The 24001-nt window shown below is 42.3% G+C and overlaps 1 protein-coding gene across 1 annotated transcript in view; it reads right to left on the bottom strand.

Moving 5' to 3' along the window:
* Nucleotides 1-24001, bottom strand: part of LOC118371069 (glypican-1-like) — a 148413-nt gene that overhangs the window by 13179 nt on the left and 111233 nt on the right. Inside the window, exons 6-7 of the mRNA XM_052463599.1 lie at nucleotides 7450-7615; nucleotides 5461-5591 (exon numbers count right to left, since the gene is read on the bottom strand). Coding sequence (XP_052319559.1) covers nucleotides 5461-5591; nucleotides 7450-7615 — 297 coding nt within the window. The remainder of the gene's footprint in view (nucleotides 1-5460; nucleotides 5592-7449; nucleotides 7616-24001) is intronic.

Here is a 24001-nt window from a genome sequence, read left to right as displayed (position 1 = left end):
AACTTAGTATTGAGCTTTCGGGCACAATGGTGTTGAATTATGAGCTGTAGTCAATGAACGGCATTCTCACATAGGTGTTCCTCTTGGCCAGGTGGGAGACGTGTGGACTGTGTGGACTGCAATAGAGATTGCGTAATCTGTGGATCTGTTGGGTCAGTATGCAAATTGGAGTGGGTCTATTGGAGTGGGTCTGGGATGATGGTGTTAATGTAAGCATGACAAGCCTTTCAAAGCATTTCATGGCTACAGATGTGAGTGCTACGGGGTGATTAATTTAGACAGGTTAACTTGGTGTTCTTAGGCACAGGGACTATGCTGCTCTGCTTGAAACATGTAGGTTTTACAGACTGGGTCAGTGAAGAGTAGGTATCCTGGTAATCCGTCTGGCCCTGTGGCCTTGTGAATGTTAACGTGTTTAAAGGTATTACTCACATCGGCTACGGAGAGCGAGGGTAGAAGGCATTTAGCTCCTCTGGTAGCTTGTGTCACTGGGCAGCTGGCGACTGGGTTTCCCTTTGTAATTCATGACAGTTTGCCCTATCACATCCGAAAACTACCTTGCATTGTAATAAAACTTTGCCCAATAAACTCGTACTTTCCTGTACTGTAAATTGATAATTTACTACCGTATATAATCCCTATTGAGAGGGTTAAACCTCAACTTCCATTCTTAATAGATAACTTGAAACTCCGTACTTACTGTATGCATTGGTAAAGCTATAAGTCACATGCTCCATTTGAAGGAGTTTGGTGAGCCACCTTATACATGATGAAACAATATGGCATTGTGTGTGCTTTCCTTGACATGTCACATGACACACAACACTTAGTTTGCACTACTTACGACGCCAGAGGACTCAGATATTACATACAGTGCCTTTGGAAAGTGTTCAGACCCCTTGACTTTTTCCAAATTTTGTTACTTTATAGCCTTGTTTTTTTTATTTAACCTATATTTAACTAGACAAGTCAGTTAAGAACAAATTCTTATTTAAAATGACGGCCTAGGAACGGTGGGTTAACTGCCTTCTTCGGGGGCAGAACGACAGATTCTTACCTTGTCAGCTCGGGGATTCGATCTAGCAACCTTTCGGTTACTGGCCCTAACCACTAGGCTACCTGCGTCCCCAATTCTAAAATGGATGAAATAAATAAAAAAATTCCGAAAATTTACACACAATACCCCATAATGACAAAGCAAAAAAAGGTTTTTAGAAATGTTTGCAAATGTATTCAAAATAAAAAACAGAATCACCTTATGTACATAAGTATTTAGACCCTTTGCTATGAGACTCAGGTGCATCCTGTTTCCATTGATCATCTTTGAGATGTTTCTACAACTGGATTGGAGTCCACCTGTGGTAAATTCAATTGAACATGATTTGAAAAGGCACACAACTGTCTATAAAAGGTCCCACAGTTGACAGCGCATGAGGTTGAAGGAATTGTCCATAGAGCTCCGAGACAGGAGGGTCTGAATACTTTCTGAATGCACTGTATATACCATATAGTAATTAAATATTCTAGTATCATTTCAATGCCAAGAACACAAACGTCCCATGCTCCTTCAAGCATACCATTTACCTAGATGTAATGTATGAGACAAAGACACTACCATCTTGTTGAACCTGTTTTGGATAGCTCTGAGGTGTTGTAACTATCTACCTGTCCTGCATGAATACCTTTTCTACAAAACAAGTAAACACACACACACCTGTTACACAAACACACACCGCATGATTCCCACTTACGCGCTGTTGTACCAACCTGAGGTAGAAGGTGCCTCTACCCACAGATCTGGAACATATTTGTCCAATTCCCAATTCTAAATGTTAACATTCAACTGTAACTCTGTGAAAATGAATGAAACCACAGAAGCTGCATTAGCAGTAGTTGCATGTTGAAACAGTTCATGACTAAAACTGACTTCCTAAACCTGGTAGGACTAGGCCTATATGGCATAGAAGACTGTCAATAATGGATCAGGTGAAGCTGATCTCAGGTTAGTTTCACTTTATGGTAAAACTTAGGATATCGGATCAAAGTAATCTGATCCTAGATCAGTACCTAAGGGGCAAACCGTGGCTAGTGTTGTGAAGTCTGGTTTGCCAGGTTGTTGTAGAGCTCCAGGCCAGCTTTGGCCTCGACACCAGTATAGCACTGAGAAGCCTTTGTTCCCCAACACTATTTTCATACTTTTCCACTTTCACTAAACAAAAAATAAAGATTTCATGGCTCCTTACACGTTTTAAAGGACACATTAAAGTGATGCTCGTACACCATTCAAATGAGAAGTTAATGGTTGGTTTTGAGGCTGTGTTATCAGTCCCTCTTCAGGGGCCTCATTTATAACATTTATGTACATTTCACACGATATAGCTGCGCGCACAATTTCTGAAAAGACTGCGCACGTACAAAAATAAAATATTGAGATTTATAAACTGGGCGCACGCATGTTTCCCATTATAAAACATACCCGTCCTGAAACTGTGTGCACGTGAACGAGCATTAAAACTATGCCTAAAAAAATGCCTATCATTCACCTTTTATGGTGACAATAACTCCCCTATTTGATATATACTTCCAGAGCATTGGAATTAGGCTAAGGCAGTTTCTTAAGGAAATAGCAATGGCAAACTTGATTAAATGTCTCTGGAGGTGTTGGCAGAATGTTTTAAACTTTAGAATAATATTTTCTGTATTTGAAAGTTTGTGAAAGAAAACAACAATTGCAAATGGTTGTGGAAAGGTCAAAATCCTGTAAACAGGTCCAAACAGGTCCAAATCCTGTAAACAGGTCCAAATCCTGTTAACAGGTTCAAATCCTGTAAACAGGTCCAAATCCTATAAACAGGTCCAAATCCTGTAAACAGGTCCAAACGGGTCCAAATCCTATAAACAGGTCCAAATCCTGTAAACAGGTCCAAACGGGTCCAAATCCTATAAACAGGTCCAAATCCTGTAAACAGGTCCAAACGGGTCCAAATCCTATAAACAGGTCCAAATCCTGCTAACAGGTCCAAACAGGTCCAAATCCTGCTAACAGGTCCAAACAGGTCCAAATCCTGTTAACAGGTCCAAATCCTGTAAACAGGTTCAAATCCTGTTAACAGGTCCAAATCCTGTTAACAGGTCCAAATCCTGTAAACATGTCCAAATACTGTTAACAGGTTCAAATCCTGTAAACAGGTCCAAATCCTATAAACAGGTCCAAATCCTGTAAACAGGTCCAAACAGGTTCAAATCCTATAAACAGGTCCAAATCCTGCTAACAGGTCCAAACAGGTCTAAATCCTGCTAACAGGTCCAAACAGGTCCAAATCCTGTAAACAGGTCCAAATCCTGTAAACAGGTCCAAATCCTATGAACAGGTCCAAATCCTGTAAACAGGTCCAAATCCTGTAAACAGGTCCAAACAGGTCCAAATCCTGTAAACAGGTCCAAATCCTGTTAACAGGTCCAAATCCTGTAAACAGGTTCAAATCCTATAAACAGGTCCAAATCCTGTAAACAGGTTCAAATCCTATAAACAGGTCCAAATCCTGTTAACAGGTCCAAATCCTGTAAACAGGCCCAAACAGGTTCAAATCCTATAAACAGGTCCAAATCCTGTAAACAGGTCCAAATCCTGTAAACAGGTCCAAACAGGTCCAAATCCTGTAAACAGGTCCAAATCCTGTTAACAGGTCCAAATCCTGTAAACAGGTCCAAATCCTGTAAACAGGTCCAAACAGGTCCAAATCCTGTAAACAGGTCCAAATCCTGTTAACAGGTCCAAATCCTGTAAACAGGTTCAAATCCTATAAACAGGTCAAAATCCTGTTAACAGGTCCAAATCCTGTAAACAGGTCCAAACAGGTTCAAATCCTATAAACAGGTCCAAATCCTGTTAACAGGTCCAAATCCTGTAAACAGGTCCAAACAGGTTCAAATCCTATAAACAGGTCCAAATCCTGTAAACAGGTCCAAATCACGTTAACAGGTCCAAACAGGTCCAAATCCTGTAAACAGGTCTACTGTAGCTCAGTTGGTAGAGCATGGCGCTTGTAACGCCAGGGTAGTGGGTTCGACCCATACGTAGAATGTATGCACACATGACTGTAAGTCGCTTTGGATAAAAGCGTCTGCTAAATGGCATATATTATTATTATTATTATTATAAACAGGTCCAAATCCTGTAAACAGGTCCAAATCCTGTAAACAGGTCCACCTAAAAAGTCTACACTGCCATTGAATTCTGAAACATTGTAAGGTCTACAAATACAAATAAAACACAGTAAACCTATACAGTGGTAGCAGTACTGTCTGTTCATCTGCTCCATTCTCCTGTAGATTGTTCTATATTATAAACCTGCCCTCCCTTTCGGATGCATAGAGCAAAAAGGCTAACTTAAATGAGAGATGCACATCGTGATTTGTCAGATGGTAAAGCTTCTTCGGGAAGAAGAAGCATGGCCTGACAAGGTGGAGAGGAATTTATTCTGCAATGGTTATGAAAATGTGTATTATGTTTATATTGTTATTTGAGACATTTGAAATTACAGTTCAGATGTACAGTATCCTAAAAAACGTAAACAGGTGAACCGTCTGAGCAAAATACTTGAATACAATATAGTTGATCTACAATATTTACTACTTTAAAGTGGGTCCAGTTAAATAAGAGATTGGATGTTGTTGACCTATAAGATAAACTCTTATCTTATAGGTCAACAACATCCAAGAGTATGAAACCATCACAGTCAGAAAATATTAGGAATTTATTCTGCAATTATCATGGAAATTAAATAGGAAATAGATGCCTATTTCTAACTTTTAGACTGCAAAGATGAAAAAAAAAAGTATCTTCACTCTTCTCACTAACAGCAAATGATTGCATCTTGTTATTCTATTTACCTATTTTTTTCAGGGGGGAGGGAATAAGCATGTCATCCTATCCCCCATCTGCACAAAATACTAGGCTACTTGCCTGCTTGCAGTGCAATACTTCAAGCACTATAAAACGTGTGCATGCATGGCCTAAAGTTTACGGGAAGCTAAGCACAATCCCACGTCAAGTTAAGTTTTTATACATTACACCATTTGCGTGAGAACTGGCGCACGCACATTTTGGGGTATATCTTGTACATATGCACGATTTACAAACGACCCCTGGTATGTGGAACGTTATAACATTAAACCAGTACAGGGATCAACATCAGGTTATGAATGTGTGTTATGAGCCCTGATCAACACTGTGTCAGTGATCGATAATAATACTTGAATGTGGAATGTGTGTCAGAATGTGTGTGTGTGTGTGTGTGTGTGTGTGTGTGTGTGTGTGTGTGTGTGTGTGTGTGTGTGTGTGTGTGTGCGTGCGTGCGTGCGTGCGTGCGTGCGTGTGTGTGTGTATGTGTGTGTGTGCGGTACATGTGTTTGCGTGCATGGGTAAGTATGTGTGTGTGTGCTGACTGCTGTTCTGACCTTGTTGTTAAACGTGTCTATGTTGTCCATCATGGTGGTGATAGCCTCTGAGATGTGTGTGGGGAGAGAGAGGAACACCACATCCACACTAGACACACCCTCAAACCTGTTAGAGACCTGCAGCATGGCATCTGCAGAGACAGGGGGGGATGTGTGAATAGATGCTTATACAGAGCCTTCAGAAAGTATTCATACCCCTTGACTTATTTCACATTTTGTTGTGTTACAGACAGAATTATAAATGGATTACATGTATTCTTTTTTTCTCACCCATCTACCCACAATATCCCATGATGACACAGTGAAAACATGTTTGAGAATTGTTTTATATTGAAAATGAACATAATTATTACAAGTATTAAGTATTAACCCCGCTGACATTACCCCGCGATTACAGCTATGAGTCTTTCAAGGGTAAGTCTCGGAGAGATTCGCACCACTGGATTGTACAATATTTGCACATTATTCTTCAAGCTGTGTCAAGTTGGTTGTTGCTAGACAGCCATTTTCAAGTCTTGCCATAGATTTTCAAGCCAATTTAAATCAAAACTGTATCTTGGCCACTCTGGAACTTGGTGAGCAACTCCAGTATATATTTGCCTTGTGTTTTAGGTTATTCTCCTGCTGAAAGGTGAATTTGTCTCCCAGTGTCTGTTGGAAAGCAGATTGAACCAGGTTTTCCTGGTATTTAGTCAGCCACCAATTGTGCAAGTTCTCCCACTTAAAAATATGAGAGAGGCCTGTAATGTTCATCATAGGTACACTTCAACTATGACAGACAAAATGAGAAAACAAAATCCAGAAAATCAACTTTTTTATGAATTTATTTGCAAATTATGGTGAAAATAAGTATTTGGTCACCTACAAACAAGCAAGATTTCTGGCTCTCACAGACCTGTAACTTTTTCTTTAAGAGGCTCCTCTGTCCTCCACTCGTTACCTGTATTAATGGCACCTCAACTCAACTGAGTTGCATCCAAAGAACACCATACCTACTGTGAAGCATGGGGGTGGAAACATCATGCTTTGGGGCTGTTTTTCTGCAAAGGGACCAGGACGACTGATCCGTGTAAAGGAAAGAATGAATGGTGCCATATATCGTGAGATTTTGAGTGAAAACCTCCTTCCATCAGCAAGGGCATTGAAGATGAAATGTGGCTGGGTCCTTCAGCATGACAATGATCCCAAACACACCGCCCGGGCAACGAAGGAGTGGCTTCGTAAGAAGCATTTCAAGGTCCTGTAGTGGCCTAGCCAGTCTCCAGATCTCAACCCCAAAGAAAATCTTTGGAGGGAGTTGAAAGTCTGTGTTGCCCAGCAACAACCCCAAAACATCACTGCTCTAGAGGAGATCTGCATGGAGGAATGGGCCTAAATACCAGCAACAGTGTGTGAAAACCTTGTGAAGACTTACAGAAAACGTTTGACCTCTGCCATTGCCAACAAAGGGTATATAACAAAGTATTGAGATAAACTTTTGTTATTGACCAAATACTTATTTTCCACCATGATTTGCAAATAAATTCATTAAAATCATACAATGTGATTTTCTGGATTTTTTTCCCTCATTTTGTCTGTCATAGTTGAAGTGTAGCTATGATGAAAACTACAGGCCTCTCTCATCTTTTTAAGTGGGAGAACGTGCACAATTGGTGGCTGACTAAATATTTTTTTGCCCCACTGTATGCTTGCCACAGCCCAGGGATTGGATACTTATTGACTTAAAAAATGAAAATCTGAAATGTCTTATGAATAAAATTAATAATCTAAAAACATAATTTCATATTGACATTATGGGGTACTGTGTGTAGGCCAATGACACAAAATCTCACAGTGACACATTAAATTCAGGCTGTAACACAACAAAATGTGGAAAAAGTCAAAGGGTGTGAATACTTTATGAAGGCACTGTAGGAATTAAAATTAAATTAGTGTGCAAATGTGTGCGTGTGTGTGTGAAATTAGGGTGTGTGTGTGTATGTGTCTCACCAGCCAAGTTCCTCCACTCTGTGTCCAGGTCGGCCTGGTTAGCGAGGCAGCCCTTCAGTACGTTGGTACAGTAGTTAGCACAGGGCCTGGCAGTGGCCACTCCACGGCAGTGGGGACAGTAGGTCATCTTCATGATGGCACGCATGCACTCTGGGCTCAGGGGTACCTGGGAGAGGAGATACAACAATATTATAGAGATACTATATGAGCCACATTACAATTCCCACCAAGTGGCTTAATCCTATTGGTGCGATGCGTAGGGTGCCTTTCACACAGCGACCTGGGTTCACATCCCTGCCCCTCCATTTACTTCAATATCATATATCATAAATATATACAGTCAGGTCCAAAATTATTGGCCTCGCTTGATAAAGATGAGCAAAAAGGACGGTATAAAATAAATACACTGAACTGAAATATAAATGCAACATGTAAAGAGTTGGTCACTTGGTTCATGAGCTGAAATAAAAGATCCCAGAAATGTTCCATACACACAAAAAGCTTATTTCTCTCAAATGTTGTGCACAAATTTGTTTACAACCCTGTTAGTGGGCATTTGTCCTTTGCCAAGATAATCTATTCACCTGACAGGTGTGGCATATCAAGAATCTAATTCAACAGCATGATCTTTACAAAGTGAAGAGGGAGCGTGCATGTTGACTGCAGGAATGTCCACCAGAGTTGTTGCCAGAGAATTGCATTTTAATTTCTCTACTATAAGCCGCCTCCAACATCGTTTTAGAGAATGTGGCAGTACGTACATCTGGCCTCACAACCACAGACCACGTATAACCACGCCATCCCAGGATCTCCACATCAGGCTTCTTCACCTGTGGGATGGTCTGAGACGAGCCACTCGGACAGCTGATGAAACTGTGGATTTGCACAACCGAAGAATTTCTGCACAAACTGTCAGGGAAGCTCATCCGTGTGCTCGTCGTCCTATCCAGTGTCTTGACCTGATTGCAGTTCGGCATCGTAACCAACTTTAATGGGCCAATGCTCACCTTCGATGGCCACTGGCACGCTGGTTAAGTGCTCTTCATGGATGAATCCGTGGCGTCATGTGGGCGAGCAGTTTGCAACGTTATAAACAGAGTGCCCCATGGCGGTGGTGGGGTTATGGTATGGGCTGGCATAAGCTACGGACAACGAACACAATTGCATTTTATCAATGGGAATTTGAATGCACAGAGATACCTTGAAGAGATCCTGAGGCCCATTGTCATGCCATTCATCCGCCGCCATCACCTCATGTTTCAGCATGATAATTCACGGCCCTATGTCGCAAGGATCTGTACACAATTCCTTGAAGCTGAAAAAGTCCCAGTTCTTGCCTGCATACTCACCAGACATGTCACCCGTTGAGCATGTTTAGGATGCTCTGGATCGATGTGTACAACGGCGTGTTCCAGTTCTCACCAATATCCAGCAACTTCACACAGACATTGAAGAGGAGTGGGACAACATTCCACAGGCCACAATTCATAACCTGATCAACTCTATGCGAAGGAGATGTGTCATGCTGCATGAGGCAAATGTTGGTCACACCAGACATTGACAGGTTTGCTCATCCATGCCCCTACTTTTTTTTAGGTATCTGTGACCAACAGATGTATATCTGTATTCTCAGTCATGTGAAATCCATGGATTAGGGCCTAATGAATTTATTTCAATTAACAGATTTCCTTATATGAACTGTAACTCATTAAAATCTTTGAAAACATTTATATTTTTGCTAAAACAATTGAACATGATATAATTGTATACTAATACAATTGGCTCAGAGAAAGGGTGGTGGAGTCAGCCCAACTCATCACCGGGGGCAGACTGCCTGCCCTCCAGGACAACGACAGCACCCAGCATCACAGGAAGGCCAAGAAGATCATCAAGGACCTCAGCCACCCGAGCCACAGCCTTTTCACCCCGCTATCATCCAGAAGGCGAGGTCAGTACAGGCGCATCAATGCTGGGACCGAAAAACAGCTTTGAGGCCAGCAGACTGTTAAATAGCCATCATTAGCAGGCCTCCACCCAGTACCCTGCTCTGAACTTAGTCACTGTCAATTGCCAGCTACCACCTGGTTACTCATCCCTGCACCTTAGAGGCTGCTGCCTGTACATAGACATGGGACATTGGTCACTTTAGTAATGGAACATGGTTCGTTTTAATAATGTTTTCATACTACTTTAGCCATGTACTGTATATTTATATTGATACTCCGGACTCCAACATTGCTCGTCCTAATATTTATATATTTCTTAATTCCATTCTTTTACTTTAGATTTGTGTGTTTTGTTGTATATTGTTAGATATTAATGCACTGTTGGAGCTAGGAACACAAGTATTTCACTATACCCGTAATAACATCTGCTAAACATGTGTATGCGACATACAATTTCATGTGATATCTTTTGTCTGCGCTTATGAACTGCCCTCTTCAATTAACACCACAGGTTTTCAAAGGGGTTCAGGTCCAGAGACTGAGATGGCCATTGCCAAATGAGGATTTTTTTGGGTCAATTAACCATTTCTTTGTGTATTTTGATGTGTGGTTGGCATTATTGTCTTGCTGGAAGATTCACTAAGTGTCAGCCTTCTGGCAGAGGCAATCAGGTTATGGCCAAAAGTTTCCTGCAAAGTGCATGATGCCATTGACCTCAACAAGGGCCCAGGTTCAGTGGAAGGAGAATAGCCCTGTAACATCAGATATCCACCACCATATTTTACAGTAGAGGTATGAGGTACTTTTCTGCATATGCTTCCGTTTTGCGATGTGAAACCCACCATTGCTGTGTGCGGCCAAAGAGCTTACGATCCTTTGAATGTGTGAGTTTCCTTGGTGGTGGGCGAACAAACAAGACACACAGAATACAGCGGGAGGTCACTTCCCATGGCCATTCTTTTACGCTAGCGCCGCGCTGTTAGCTTTTTTTCTGTCCGTTACCGTGGAAACCAATCGTCTGAAAGAATTTGCTTTGTGTGCACGACAAGGTCCATGACACCGCCGTCTGCGCTTTTCTCCCATCCACCCATCCTTCTTCTCCTTTTCCTTCTCTCTCACTCTATCCCACTGGGCTGTTCCCACAGGAAAGGGCCATGGTCCATTAAAACTGGAACTGGGTTAATACCAGCACGCCCTGCTCGCAAGACACCCCCTGCTATGCATACGAAACTACAGTGTGTGTGTGTGTGTGTGTGTGTGTGTGTGTGTGTGTGTGTGAGTGAGTGAGTGAGTGAGTGAGTGAGTGAGTGAGTGAGTGAGTGAGTGAGTGAGTGAGTGAGTGAGTGAGTGAGTGAGTGAGTGAGTGAGTGAGTGAGTGAGAGAGAAGAGAGAGAGAAAGAGAAAGAGAGAGAGAGAGAAGAGAGAGAGAAGAGAGAGAGAGAAGAGAGAGAGAGAGAGAGAGAGAGAGAGAGAAAGAGAGAGAGAGAGAGAGAGAGAGAGAGAGAGAGAGAGAGAGAGAGAGAGAGAGAGAGAGAGAGAGAGAGAGAGAGAGAGAGAGAGAAGAGAGAGAGAGAGAGAGAGAGAGAGAGAGAGAGAGAGAGAGAGAGAGAGAGAAGCGAGAGAGAGAAGAGAGAGAAAGAGAGAGAGAGAGAGAGAGAGAGAGAGAGAGAGAGAGAGAGAGAGAGAGAGAGAGAGAGAGGGCTCAGCTTGGTATACAAAACTCCTTTAAACCAAACTGGGTCAGTCTGATGCTTTCCTGGAGTCTTCAACCATAAGTCAGACAAAGACGAGTTAGCAGAAACATACAGTCAAAGACAAAAGAACATGGTGCATGAAATGGTGTCCGTCTATCGTCATGACTATACAGCACGCCCCGTGTCCACCCTCCTCTCCTCCTTTACTCCTTTTCTCCTCCCCTTCTCCTCCACCTACTGCTCCACTTGAGAGGCAAGAGAATAAGTCAGACCATCAATGTTTTGATGAGAGAGACAGAGAGATGGGAGAGAGAGTGACTTTTTGTCCTTCTTTAATGAAACATTTTCATTTCATTAAAATCCCCCACCCCCCTTAAAACAAAACACCAAAAATCTCCTGTACTGCAGTACTGCATACATGCACCATACTCACCTTGCCCTCTACACCATGGTACAAAAACAACATCATAATAAACAAAATCTCACCACTTCCACAACCGTATATCCAACCCACCTTCCCAGCTGTACAGACAGCCCCCCCAACACACCATATCTCCTGAAACATCTTCCCCAGCTGTATAGACAGCCCCCCCCCCAACACACCATATCTCCTGAAACACCTCCACACTTTTACCATTTTATAAAACTCAAATGCCACCCTAAGGCGCTCAGAGACCATCCCATTAAATAATAGTTGTCCCCGAGCCTTTGACCCTATTCCTTCTTGTTAACCAAGTAGCCAACTTTGCCTGAGTAAAGAAACAACACCTGTACTTTTTTGTGTTTTACATATTCACCCAACACACTCCTCTTTCCCGCATCTCTGACACCATTTATATTGAGCGAACCTACCCGAAGAGTCTCCATAAGAAGTGGGAGAAAAGCCAGCAAAGAAAGAGACCAATAGTAAAGCTCAAAAAGCCCCAGTGCCAGAAAGAAACTCTTCATCTAAACAGCATCTGAAGGTAGACCTTCACTCAATGTTGTGACCCACTTCCTCAACCTAAACTGTTTCCTGGGTGAGAGGACACCATGCCCCTCATTTTTCATAGCATGTTGTACTGATCTTACAAACTTTCTTGGATCACTTTGACCCCTCTGTATTTTGACCCCTCTGCTTGACTGGCTGTCAGCTCCGGGGAAAAAATCCTCCTATTCATCCTCTTCCTCAGACTCACCTTCCTCCTCCTCATCTCCCTCTCCCACGCTGACCACCTGCCCTTCCTCTCTGGCCAGGGCTTCCTCTCTGGCCAGGGCTTCCTCTCTGGCCAGGGCTTCCTCTCTGGCCAGGGCCTCCCCCCAGCACCAGGCAAAGGTTCCTTGGTGCCTTTGACCACCCCAGCCTCCTTTCTTCTCCCCCTTTTCCTTTCCGCTTGACACCCTCCTCCTCCCCTCCAGTCTCTTACACTTCCCTACTATACTCTCCTCATCCACTAGCATAACCTGACTAGACCCAGCCTCTTCCACACCACCAGACAGAAGATGGGAGGCACATCCTCATCTTTTTGACCTTCATTAATGAAACCATTTTCATAAATGAAAGACCCAGCCTCATCCCAAAACAAAAGCATGACTAGGCAAAAAATCTCATCTCCACCACCATCCATAGCATGACTAGGCACATCCTCATCTACACCACCATCCATAGCATGACTAGACCCAGCCTCATCTACACCACCATCTCTAGCCTGACTAGGCCCAGCCTCATCGACACCACCATCCCTGGCATGACTAGACCCAGCCTCATCTACACCACCCTCCATAGCATGACTAGGCCCAGCCTCTGCTGCCTGCGTTTCATTGCCCCCTGCACGTTGATCTCAATTTCCCCAACTGGCGCTTGTACCCTCACCTTGTCTACGGCTTTTATGTGGGCACGCAAAGCTCTTATGCCCCAAATCCTCACACTCAAAACACCGTAGACTATCTGTACTTGCAAACCCTGCATAGAGCCCCTCCCCATGCCTCACATTAAAATGCAAATTTTGGTGTTGCTCATTGTTATTCAGAAACATGAAGTTGCCCCCGGAACGAAACAACATGCTTAACGGCATCTGCCTGAAAACCTGCAGACAGTACACGAAAACCACTAGCAAACATACCAAAACGACTCAGCTATTTCCTGATTTGATCATCCATAATAAACAGAGGCAAATTTGCAACTACCACCCTGGTCGAAGGGGTAGAAACAGGAGAAATTGGCACCAACACACCCCTAACAAATATTCCACTAGCAGTGAGCCTACCCACCAAATTTGCTCTTTTCATGAAAACAACCACAGCTTTGTTCATTCTGGAAGCGGAATGTATAAATTCAGCTCCTACCTGTACACCGACCACGAGCAGAACCATCACCACCTCAACTCCATTCTCAGAAACACACCTGAATACATGCCCTAACGACAGCGTCTCCTCCGTGCTAGGCTGAGAAGATATCACGCACACCACACCTTCCAAACCCCTGGAAACTAAATTCTGTCCTCTTCCACCCTAACTTTGAAAAGAACAGTGGGTACTGCTAAAACAAACAGTGCATTAACCCTCCACCATAGAAAATAAAAATGGAAAGAAAAGACCAAGAAGAGAATCAAGAAAATAAGTTAGGACAGAGCCCTCCATACGAAACACTCAGATTCCAAAAAACTCCCAGCATGCACTGCAAGGGAGAGAGAGAGAGAGAGAGAGCAAGAGGGGGACCCTGAAGGACGTCACCCTTAACCGTAGCCCCAGGAGCAACACAGTAATGGACACCCTGCCCAGACCAGGGAGACACCCTCCCAGAACCCCTGCTGAAGGAGCTGCACCGAGAGAACCCATGCCAAGAGGTTACAGTCACAGGTCGCAGTTGTAAATGAGAACTTGTTCTCAACTAGCTTACCTGGTTAAATAAAGGTGAAATAAAAAGAGGACCTACACCCAGACCACAGCATCACCAGACACACCCCAACCAGCTAAGACAAGCAAGCAAACTCTGGCCACACTCTATATAGGCCTTCGGCATAAAGAGCAGGAACCCAGACTTCATCAAAGAAATTGGAATACAGAAATGGTCATCCTACAAGAAACATGGTATAAAGGAGACAGACTCACTGGTTGCCCTCTAGGTTACAGAGAGCTGGTAGTCCCATCCACCAAACTACCAGGTGTGAAAAAGGGAAGAGACTCCGGGGGTATGCTAATTTGGAATAAAGCAGACCTAACCCACTCTATTCAATTAGTCGAAACATTAACCTTTTTCATCTGGCTAGAAATTCACAAGGAAAATATCTCAACAGAGAAAAATGTCCTCATATGTGCTATCAAAATCCCCATAATTTAACAATGACAGCTTCTCCTTCCTAGATGGAGAGATCAACAATTTCCAAGCCCAGGGACATGTACTAGTCTGTGGTGACCTAAATGCTAGAACTGGACAAGAACCTGACACCCTCAGCACACAGGAGGACGAACACCTACCTCAGTTTTTCACAATTCTCTAGCCCACCAATTCCTAATCCTAACAATTTCCTGGCTTAGGTCAGTTAGGATCACTTTACATTACTTTATTTTAAGAATGTGAAATGTCAGAATAATATTAGAGAGAATGATATATTTTGGCTTTTATTTCTTTCATCACATTCCCAGTGGGTCAGAAGTTTACATACACTCAATTAGTTTTTGGTAGCATTGCCTTTAAATTGTTTGACTTGGGTCAAACGTTTCAGGTAGCATTCCACAAGCTTCCCACAATAAGTTGGGTGGATTTTGGCCCATTCCTCCTGACAGAGCTGGTGGAACTGAGTCAGGTTTGTAGGCCACCTTGCTCGTACATGTTTTTTCAGTTCTGTCCACACATTTTCTATAGGATTGAGGTCAGGGATTTGTGATGGCTACTACAATACCTTGACTTTGTTGTCCTTAAGCCATTTTGCCACAACTTTGGAAGTATGCTTGGGGTCATTGTCCATTTAGAAGACCCATTTGTGACCAAGCTTTAACTTCCTGACTGATGTCTTGAGATGTTGCTTCAATATATCCACGTAATTTTCCTACTTCATGATGCCATCTATTTTGTGAAGTGCACCAGTCCCTCCTGCAGCAAAGCACTCCCACAACTTAATGCTGCCAACCGCGTGCTTCACAGTTGGGATGGAGTTCTTCAGCTTGCAAGCCTCCCCCGTGTTCCTCCAAACATATTGATGGTCATTATGGCCAAACAGTTCTATTTTTGTTTCATCAGACCAGAGGACATTTCTCCAAAAAGTACAATCTTTGTCCCCATGTGCAGTTGCAAATCGTAGTCTGGATTTTTTTGGCGGTTTTGGAGCAGTGGCTTCTTCCTTGCTGAGCGGCCTTTCAGGTTATGTCGATATAGGACTCGTTTTACTGTGGATATAGATACTTTTTTTTATTTCCTCCAGCATCTTCACAGGGTCCTTTGCTGTTGTTCTGGGATTGATTTGCACTTTTCGCATCAAAGTACGTTCAGAACGTGTCTCCTTCCTGAGCGGTATGACGGCTGCGTGGTCCCATGGTGTTTATACTTGCGTACTATTGTTTGTACAGATGAACGTGGTACCTTCAGGCGTTTGGAATTTGCTCCCAAGGATGAAACAGACTTGTGGAGGTCTACAAACATAATTCTGAGGTCTTGGCTGATTTGTTATGATTTGCCCATGATGTCAAACAAAGAGGCACTGAGTTTGAATGTTGGCCTTGAAATACATCCACAGGTCTACCTGTAATTGACTCAAATGATGTCAATTAGCTTATCAGAAGCTTTTAAAGCCATGACATCATTATCTGGAATTTTCCACGCTGTTTAAAGGCACAGTCAACTTAGTGTATGTAAACTTCTGACCCACTGGAATTGTGATACAGTTAATTATAAGTGAAATAATCTGTCTGTAAACAATTGTTGGAAAAATTACTTTTGTCATTCACAAAGTAGATGTCCTAACCGACTTGCCAAAACTATAGTTTATTAACAAAAATGTGTGTAGTGGTTGAAAAACGAGTTTTAATGACTCCATCCTAAGTGTGTGTGAACTTCCGACTTCAACTGTAGTCAATGGTAGGCTTCGAGGGGACTCCTATGATAGGTGCGCATACAGCTCATCTCTTGGCAGTAGTACTGTACACTACTAAATCACTGACCTCAACCCAGATTCTCTTAGAGTGTTCACAGTTAGTCCACTGACAACCCTATCAGATCACAGCAAAATCCCACTCTACTTGAACAGAGCTTTGTTCAATCATGAGGCATCAAAGCCAAAGGAGCTTAATAATATTAAGAAATGCTACAGATGGAAGGAAAGTAGTGTGGAGATCTACCAAAAAACTATTAGGCAACAACCAATTCAATCACAAATGACTAAATGTTTCACTGTAATAGTGATGATGTAAACTTGGCAGTAGAAAACCTAAACAGTATATTTGACCTCTCAGCTTCGCTATCAAATCTAAACATTTCAAGCAGACAACCTAAGAAAATGAACAACAATGATCAATAGTTTGATGAAGAATGCAAAAACCTAAAAAAGAAATTGAGAAATCTATCCAACCAAAAACATAGAGACCCAGAAAACATGAGCCTACGGCTTCACTGTGTTGAATCACTAAAACAATACAGAAATACACTACGGAAAAAGAATGAACAGCACGTCAGAAATCAGCTCAATGTAATTGAAGAATCCATAGAATCTAACCACTTCTGGGAAATTTGAAAAACTCTAAACAAACAGCTACACAAAGAGTTATCTATCCAAAACTGAGATTTATGGATAAACCACTTCTCCGATCTTTTTGGCTCTGTAACAAAGAACAAACAGCAAAAACATATACATGATCAAATACAAATCTTAGATTTGTAACGTCGTTCTTCGTTTGTAGAAAGAGAGTTGGACCGAAATGCAGCGTGGTGGTTACTCATGACTTTAATGAAAAAAGTGACACATGAAATAACTATACAAATATTAAAACAACAAACGGAACGTGAAACCTAATTACAGCCTATCTGGTGAAACTACACAGAGACAGGAACAATCACCCACAAAATACACAGTGAAACCCAGGCTACCTAAATACTGTTCCCCATCAGAGACAACAAGAATCACCTGACTCTGATTGAGAACCGCCTCAGGCAGCCAAGCCTATACTAGACACACCCCTAATCAACCACAATCCCAATGCCTACAAAAAAACCAATACGACAATACAATAAACCCATGTCACACCCTGAACAAATAATAAAGAAAACACAAAAATACAATGACCAAGGCGTGACAAGATTCAACTATTAAAGACTACCAGAACCCACTGGATTCTCCAATTACATTGAATGAACTACAGGACAAAATACAAACCCTCCAACCCAAAAAGGCCTGTGGTATCCTTAAATGAAATGATAAAATATACATACCACAAATTCCAATGGATTATTCTTAAACTCTTTAACATCATCCTCAGCTCTGGCATCTTCCCCATAATTTGGAACCAAGGACAGATCACCCCAATACACAAAAGTAGAGACAAATTTTACCCCAATAATTACCGTGGGATATGCGTCAACAGAAACCTTGGGAAAATCCTCTGCATTATCATTAACAGCAGACTCGTACATTTCCTCCGCGAAATCAATGTACTGAGCAAATGTCAAATTGTCTTTTTACCACATTACCGTACGACAGACCATTTATTCACCCTACACACCCTAACAAATTCCATCCTGAAATCGTTGCCCTAGAGCACACAAAAAACAATACATATCTCGGCCTAAACATCAGTGCCACATGTGACTTCCACAAAGCTGTGAAAGATCTGAGAGACAAGGCAAGGAGGGCATTTTATGCCGTCAAAAGGAACATAAAATTCAACATTATTTAGGATCTGGCTAAAAATACTTGAAATATTTATAGAACCCATTTCCCTTTATTGTTGTGAGGTCTGGGGTCCACTCACCAACCAATAATTCACGAAATGGGACAAACACCAAATTGAGACTCTGCATGCAGAATTCTGCAAAAATATCCTCAGTGTAGAACTTAAAACACCAAATAATGCATGCAGAGCAGAATTCGGCCAATATCTGCTAATTATCTTGTTTGGGATAGGGGGCAGCATTTTCACTTTTGGATGAATAGCGTGCCCAGAGTGAACTGCCTCCTACTCAGTCCCAGATGCTAATATATGCATATTATTATTAGTATTGGATAGTAAACACTCTGAAGTTTCTAAAACTGGTTGAATGATGTCTGTGAGTATAAAACAGAACTCATATGGCAGGCAAAAACCTGAGAAAAAATCCAAACAGGAAGTGTGAAATCTGAGGTTTGTAGTTTTTGAACTGACCCCTAGCGAATACACAGTGGGATATGGGTTATTTTGCACGTCCTAAGGCTTCCACTAGACGGCAAACGTCTTTAAAACGTTGTTTCAGGCTGCTCATGTGAAGGGGGGCCGGATGGTAGTTGTTTGACTAAGGGGTCTGCCTACAGCCTCGTTCTCAGTCACGCGCTTTCACTTGAGAGGTAGCTCTCGTTCCATTGCTTTTCTACAGACAATGAAATTCCCCAGTTGGAACATTATTGAACTTTTATGATAAAAGCATCCTAAAGATTGATTCTATACTTAGTTTGACAAGTTTCTTCGACCTGTAATATAATTTTTTGAACGTTTTGTCCGAATGGACCAGATCGCAATTTTGGATTTGTTTACCAACGCCCTAACAAAAGATGCTATTGGACATAAATGGACATAAATGATAGACATTATCAAACAAAACAAGCATTTATTGTGGAACTGTGATTCCTGGGAGTGCATTCTGATGAAGAACATCAAAGGTAAGTGAATATTTATGATGCTATTTATGAATAATGTTGACTACCCAACATGGCGGATATTTCTCTGGCTGGTTTCAAATCAAATCAAATCAAATCAAAATGTATTTGTCACATACACATGGTTAGCAGATGTTAATGCGAGTGTAGCGAAATGCTTGTGCTTCTAGTTCCGACAATGCAGTGATAACCAACAAGTAATCTAACTAACAATTCCAAAACTACTGTCTTATACACAGTGTAAGGGGATAAAGAATATGTACATAAGGATATATGAATGAGTGATGGTACAGAGCAGCATACAGTAGATGGTATCGAGTACAGTATATACATATGAGATGAGTATGTAGACAAAGTAAACAAAGTGGCATAGTTAAAGTGGCTAGTGATACATGTATTACATAAGGATGCAGTCGATGATGTAGAGTACAGTATATACGTATGCATATGAGATGAATAATGTAGGGTAAGTAACATTATATAAGGTAGCATTGTTTAAAGTGGCTAGTGATATATTTACATAATTTCCCATCACTTCCCATTATTAAAGTGGCTGGAGTTGGGTCAGTGTCAATGACAGTGTGTTGGCAGCAGCCACTCAATGTTAGTGGTGGCTGTTTAACAGTCTGATGGCCTTGAGATAGAAGCTGTTTTTCAGTCTCTCGGTCCCAGCTTTGATGCACCTGTACTGACCTCGCCTTCTGGATGATAGCGGGGTGAACAGGCAGTGGTTCGAGTGGTTGATGTCCTTGATGATCTTTATGGCCTTCCTGTAACATCGGGTGGTGTAGGTGTCCTGGAGGGCAGGTATTTTGCCCCCGGTGATGCGTTGTGCAGACCTCACTACCCTCTGGAGAGCCTTACGGTTGGGCTCTGAGCGCCGTTCTCAGATTATGCTTTTTTCATAAAGTTTAACAAAAAATCTGACACAGCGGTTGCATTAAGGAGACGTGTATCTAAAGATCCATGTATAATAGTTGTATTTTCATCATTAGTCATTTAGGTCAACATTCGATCATTCAGAGATCCTCACTGAACTTCTGGAGAGAGTTTGCTGCACTGAAAGTAAAGGGGCTGAATAATTTTGCACGCCCAATTTTTCAGTTTTTGATTTGTTAAAAAAGTTTGAAATATCCAATAAATGTCGTTCCACTTCATGATTGTGTCCCACTTGTTGTTGATTCTTCACAAAAAATACAGTTTTATATCTTTGCTATACTCCAAAGGTTACCTAGTGTCAGGTCAGTGTGTAGAGCTGTGAAAAAATGGATTAAAAAGTCACATAATAAGTTCTATTACTACTCCTATATCCTAGTCCTTTACTAGTCCTATTACTAGTCCTATGTCCTAGTCTTATTACTAGTCCTATATCCTAGTCCTATATCCTAGTCATATATCATAGTCCTATTTCTAGTTCTATTACTAGTCCTATGTCCTAGTCCTTTACTAGTCCAATTACTAGTCCTATTACTAGTCCTATTACTAGCCCTATGTCCTAGTCTTATTACTAGTCCTATATCCTAGTCCTAAATCCTAGTCATATATCATAGTCCAATTTTCTAGTCATATTACTAGTTTTATGTCCTAGTTGTATTACTAGTCCTACATCCTAGTCCTATATCCTAGTCCTATTACTAGTCCTATATCCTAGTCCTATATCATAGTCTTATTACTAGTCCTATATCCTAGTCCTATATCCTAGTCCTATATCCTAGTCCTATAACCTAGTCCTATATCATAGTCATATAACCTAGTCATATATCCTAGTCCTATATCCTAGTCATATATCCTAGTCCTATATCCTAGTCCTATATCCTAGTCATATATCCTAGTCATATATCCTAGTCATATATCCTAATCATATATCCTAATCCTATATCCTAGTCCTATATCCTAGTCATATATCCTAGTCATATATCCTAGTCCTATATCCTAGTCCTATAACCTAGTCATATAACTTAGTCATATATCTTAGTCATATATCCTAGTCCTATATCATAGTCCTATATCCTAGTCCTATATCCTAGTCCTATATCCTAGTCATATATCCTAGTCATATATCCTAGTCATATATCCTAGTCATATTTCATGTTTTATCACTCTCTTCACCCCATCTTACTTATCTCTCCCAACATTTTAATTTGTATTCATACTTTTTTGCATTTGTATTCATGCTCTCTGTACTCAGTATACAACCACCCACCAGTGACTTAAGCTACTGATCCCCAGATCCAGAAAAACACACATTCAAGTTCTGCCGGCAATTCGTCCCACTCCTAAAATATAGGCTATATCCTATAAGCAAAGCGTAGCTCAAGGCAACGTGCAAGTGTCCTCTCTCATCATTCTTGCTGCTTCAAGTTCAGTAACCATACCTCTCTGGGCATGCGAGATCAGGTGCATATGTGGTCTCAATTAAATAGAGTAGGCTATAGCCTATGCATGTGCTTGAGAAGGGCAGTTATCTTTCCAAGGAAATGCCCTTCCTATATATGATTAAGCTATAGTTTACTACATGGCCTAGAAATAAATATTGATCACACATATTTGTTTCTGTCTGTAAACCATCCCATTCCTAAAGGGTAGGGTATATGCAATATGTAGCTCCAGAGACATTGCAAATGTCTGCTCTCTCTCCAACTATACAAGCTATGTCTAGCCTATTGGCTTATCTTATACACTGCTCAAAAAAAATAAAGGGAACACTAAAATAACACATCCTAGATCTGAATGAATGAAATATTCTTATTAAATACTTTTTTCTTTACATAGTTGAATGTGCTGACAACAAAATCACACAAAAATTATCAATGCAAATTTATCAACCCATGGAGGTCTGGATTTGGAGTCACACTCAAAATGAAAGTGGAAAACCACACTACAGGCTGATCCAACTTTGATGTAATGTCCTTAAAACAAGTCAAAATGAGGCTCAGTGGTGTGTGTGGCCTCCATGTGCCTGTATGACCTCCCTACAACGCCCGGGCATGCGCCTGATGAGGTGGCGGATGGTCTCCTGGGGGATCTCCTCCCAGACCTGGACTAAAGCATCAGCCAACTCCTGGACAGTCTGTGGTGCAACTTGGCGTTGGTGGATGGAGCGAGACATGATGTCCCAGATGTGCTCAATTGGATTCAGGTCTGGCGAACCGGCAGGCCAGTCCATAGCATCAATGCCTTCCTCTTGCAGGAACTGTTGACACACTCCAGCCACATGAGGTCTAGCATTGTCTTGCATTAGGAGGGCCAACCGCACCATCATATGGTCTCACAAGGGGTCTGAGGATCTCATCTCGGTACCTATTGGCAGTCAGGCTACCTCTGGCGAGCACATTGAGGGTTGTTTGGCCCCAAAGAAATGCCACCCCACACCATGACTGACCCACCTCCAAACTGGTCATGCTGAAGGATGTTGCAGGCAGCAGAACGTTCTCCACGGCGTCTCCAGACTCTGTCACGTCTGTCACATGTGCTCAGTGTGAACCTGCTTTCATCTGTGAAGAGCACAGGGCGCCAGTGGCGAATTTGCCAATCTTGGTGTTCTCTGGCAAATGCCAAACGTCCTGCACGGTGTTGGGCTGTAAGCACAACCCCCACCTGTGGATCGTCGGGCCCTCATACCACCCTCATGGAGTCTGTTTCTGACCTTTTGAGCAGACACATTCACATTGTGGCCTGCTGGAGGTCATTTTGCAGGGCTCTGGCAGTGCTCCTCCTGCTCCTCCTTGCACAAAGGCGGAGGTAGCGGTCCTGCTGCTGGGTTGTTGCCCTTCTACGGCCTCCTCCACATCTCCTGATGTACTGTTCTGTCTCCTGGTAGCGCCTCCATGCTCTGGACACTACGCTGACAGACACAGCAAACCTTCTTGCCACAGCTCGCATTGATGTCCCATCCTGGATGAGCTGCACTACCTGAGCCACTTGTGTGGGTTGTAGATTCCGTCTAATGCTACCACTAGAGTGAAAGCACCGCCAGCATTCAAAAGTGACCAAAACATCAGCCAGGAAGCATAGGAACTGAGAAGTGGTCTGTGGTCACCACCTGCAGAACCACTCCTTTATTGGGGGTGTCTTGCTAATTGCCTATAATTTCCACCTGTTGTCTATTCCATTTGCACAACAGCATGTGAAATGTATTGTCAATCAGTGCTGCTTCCTAAGTGGACAGTTTGATGTCACAGAGTGTGATTGACTTGGAGTTACATTGTGTTGTTTAAGTGTTCCCTTTATTTTTTGAGCAGTGTATATCCCAGTAATACCGCTAGCCTAATATAATGGGCCATGTGAGACTCCCTGGTAATTTAACCAATCTCTTATGGTTGGGTGTGGGACCTGTAGCTGCGGGTGGGATGAAGAAATCGGACTGCACAGACCTCCACATTGAGGCTCTCTCACACACACACACACACACACACACACACACACACACACACACACACACACACACACACACACACACACACACACACACACACACACACACACACACACACACACACACACACACACACACACACACACACACACACACACACACACACACACACACACACACACACACACACACACACACATCTGCAGGCAGGAGTGTGTGGAGCTGGGCAGTAAAAAGGCGTTGTTGCCAGATTGAAGCTTTTGGAAAGGAAACGGCACCATAAAGCACAGCCAGGGGCTCAGGCAATCAGCTCCTGCTATAGCAGTTAATGTCAGTGCGCCTCTGAAAAATGTCCCCCCTGGCTGTGGGGTTTGTTAATATCAGCGCACCCATGAGAAATGGCCCCCTCTACACAAGAGTAAGGTTAAAATCAGATCACTACTACTGAGAAATATGTGCTCTTCTGTAGGGGGTCAATATTGGTGAACTGGTGAAAAATGTCCCCAGTCACGCACAGGGCAAGGGGAGTGTTCAAATCAGCGCACCAATGAGATATTTTCCCTTACTCTCTGGGGAAAGATTGATATTGTCACAATAGAGAAAAATACTGTTCACGCTATCCTTTATGAAAAAAGGAAATCAAAGGGTTAATATCAGTCATGCTCTCTTTCTCCCCTTACCCATCTGTCTATCGCCTCCTTTGAATTTCATGCTGTCACA

Source organism: Oncorhynchus keta, chromosome 15 (assembly GCF_023373465.1).
Source record: "Oncorhynchus keta strain PuntledgeMale-10-30-2019 chromosome 15, Oket_V2, whole genome shotgun sequence".
NCBI lineage: Eukaryota > Metazoa > Chordata > Actinopteri > Salmoniformes > Salmonidae > Oncorhynchus > Oncorhynchus keta.
This window is presented reverse-complemented; position numbering and strand designations above follow the sequence as displayed.